The sequence below is a fragment of the Oxyura jamaicensis genome, chromosome 5 (genome assembly GCF_011077185.1).
Source record: "Oxyura jamaicensis isolate SHBP4307 breed ruddy duck chromosome 5, BPBGC_Ojam_1.0, whole genome shotgun sequence".
Taxonomy (NCBI): Eukaryota; Metazoa; Chordata; class Aves; order Anseriformes; family Anatidae; genus Oxyura; species Oxyura jamaicensis.
In genome coordinates, this window is record NC_048897.1 from 25,009,534 (window position 1) to 25,011,623 (window position 2,090).

The 2,090-nt window shown below is 71.0% G+C and overlaps 1 protein-coding gene across 1 annotated transcript in view; it reads right to left on the reverse strand.

Moving 5' to 3' along the window:
* INSM2 (INSM transcriptional repressor 2) overlaps positions 1 to 878 on the reverse strand; it is a 4,360-nt gene extending 3,482 nt beyond the window's left edge. The window contains exon 1 of the mRNA XM_035327570.1: positions 6 to 878. Coding sequence (XP_035183461.1) covers positions 6 to 875 — 870 coding nt within the window. The 5' untranslated portion in view covers positions 876 to 878. The remainder of the gene's footprint in view (positions 1 to 5) is intronic.
* Positions 879 to 2,090: the final 1,212 nt, after the last annotated feature.

The window sequence follows — 2,090 nt, forward strand, 5'->3', positions numbered from 1 at the left end:
GGGGCGGCGGCGGCGGCGGCGCCGTCGGCGCTGGGGCCGGGCCGCGGCTTGTGCCAGCGGCGGTGCGAGGCCAGGTTGGCGGGGCAGCTGAAGATCTTGTGGCACTCGGGGCAGCGGTACTCGACGCGCACGATGCGGGAGCAGCGGTGCTGGGCCAGCGCCAGCGGGTCGGCGTAGTGCTCCTTGCACAGCTGGCAGATGAACTCGCCCAGCGGCGTGCGCCCCCCCGACGGCGGCGGCCCGGGCCCCGGCCGCACCTCGGGGCCCTCCTCCTTGATGCGCAGCCCCAGCACGGGCGAGGTGGTCACCTCGTCGGCGAAGCTCAGCTTCCGCGTGGCCTTCGCCTTCTTGCCGGGCGCCTTGGCCCTCGACGGCCTCTTCAGCGCCGGGCCCGGCGGCGGCTGCGGGGGCTGCGGGGCGGGCGGCGGCGGGGCGGGCAGCGGCGTGCGGGGCTGCAGCAGCAGCTTCTCGGCCGGCGGGAAGGAGGCGGCCAGCGGGAAGGACTCGGCGGACGCCGGGGAGCTGAGGCACCGCTCGAAGAACGCCGCCCGCGGTCCCGCCGCGCTGCACGGCCCCGCCGCCCCCCAGGCGCCCGCTCCCTCCGCCGGGGCTCGCAGCGGGCCCCCGCCGCCGGGGCTCCACGTCGCCGCGGCGGGCGCGGGGCAGGCAGAGGCGGCCCCCTCCTCCTCCTCGCCCTCCTCCTCCTCCTCCGCCCCTTGCCGGGCGGCGGGGCTGCCCTCAGCGGCAGCGGCGGGCGGCGGCGGCGGCGACGACGACGACGACGGCAGCGGCGGGTCCCGGTCCCGCTCCCGAGGGCGCGCCCGGTAGGAGCCGCCGGGGCGCCGGCTGCGCTTGACGAGGAAGCCGCGCGGCATGGCGAGACCGGGAGGGCTGCGGGAGCGCGGCGCGCTGGGCCCGCCCGGCCTTTATACCCCCGGCGCCCGCTCCCGCCCGGGCGCCCTCCTCCCTCCGGCGCCGGCGGCCAATGAGGGGCTGGGGCCGGCGCTGGCGGCCGCGGGGGAGGAGGCGGCGGCAAGGCCCCCAGGCACCCGCCGGCATCGCCCCGTCGAGCCGGGAGGGGAAGGGGAGCCTGAGGGAGCGGGGCCGCCTCCGCCGCTCGGACCTGAGCTGCACGGCCCAGCACCGACGGCCGGGGTGTGCTCGCGGCTGCCCGCGCACCGACGGAGCGGGCTCCGGGGGAACGGGGCGCTGGGGCCCGCCTGAGCGCCCCGCTTATCCCCCCGCAGCAAATCCGTGAGCGTGCTTTGCCCCGCTCTCGTCACCCGTTTCCCTCCGCTCTCACCACTGCGCTGAATTTTAGATTACGTTACAGACTGCGAGCCAGAGATCGCCCCTCGTTACTACAAACCATTGTAATTGGGACCGATGAGCCGTGCTGCAGCACAGCTAGATCACTCCCTGGATGGACCGCATGATTTTTTCCTAATGCCCGGTTGACCTTTGTAACTGGGACTTCCCAACTCCATTTCTCACTGAATTACTGTATCCCTGCTTACAGAGCCACTGTGTTACACTGTTCCTCCAAGCAAAATGTAAATAAGACTTTCAATTTGCAAAGCCATGTTCCTCCCTTTCACTGTTCCCTTTGCCTTGGTCACACTGCAGAAGTCTGTGGTGGGAAAGCCCAGCTCTGCTCCTGTCCTAAGGGGTGAGGAACCTCGCAGAGCCTTTTCCTACCTGGGAGCACCACGTGCTGGCTGGACAGTAGGTGCATGGAGAGCATTTGCTGGGACCTCGGCCATTTTCCAGGGCTTTGAGCTGCAGGCTGGAGCTGTGCCAGGGAGCTCCCCCAGGCCCTCAGCAGCCAGGCCAGACGCAGCCCAGGGGCTGCGAGAAGGCTGCGGGGCACTTCAGAGCCTCCCCTCCCAAAGCACTGCTCCAGCCCCAGCCCCTCAGCACCCCTTGCTCCTTGCCCCAGCGTGGCGGGCAGCTGAACCCCCCATGCCCTTGTAGGCCTTTGGTCCAGCTCCGTTGCACTACTGCTTTGTGAGGTGGGGCCAGAAGTGAAGAACATCCCATCAATGGTCTCACTGCAGCACATGCCACCTCCCGGGGGTCTTTTACAAAGA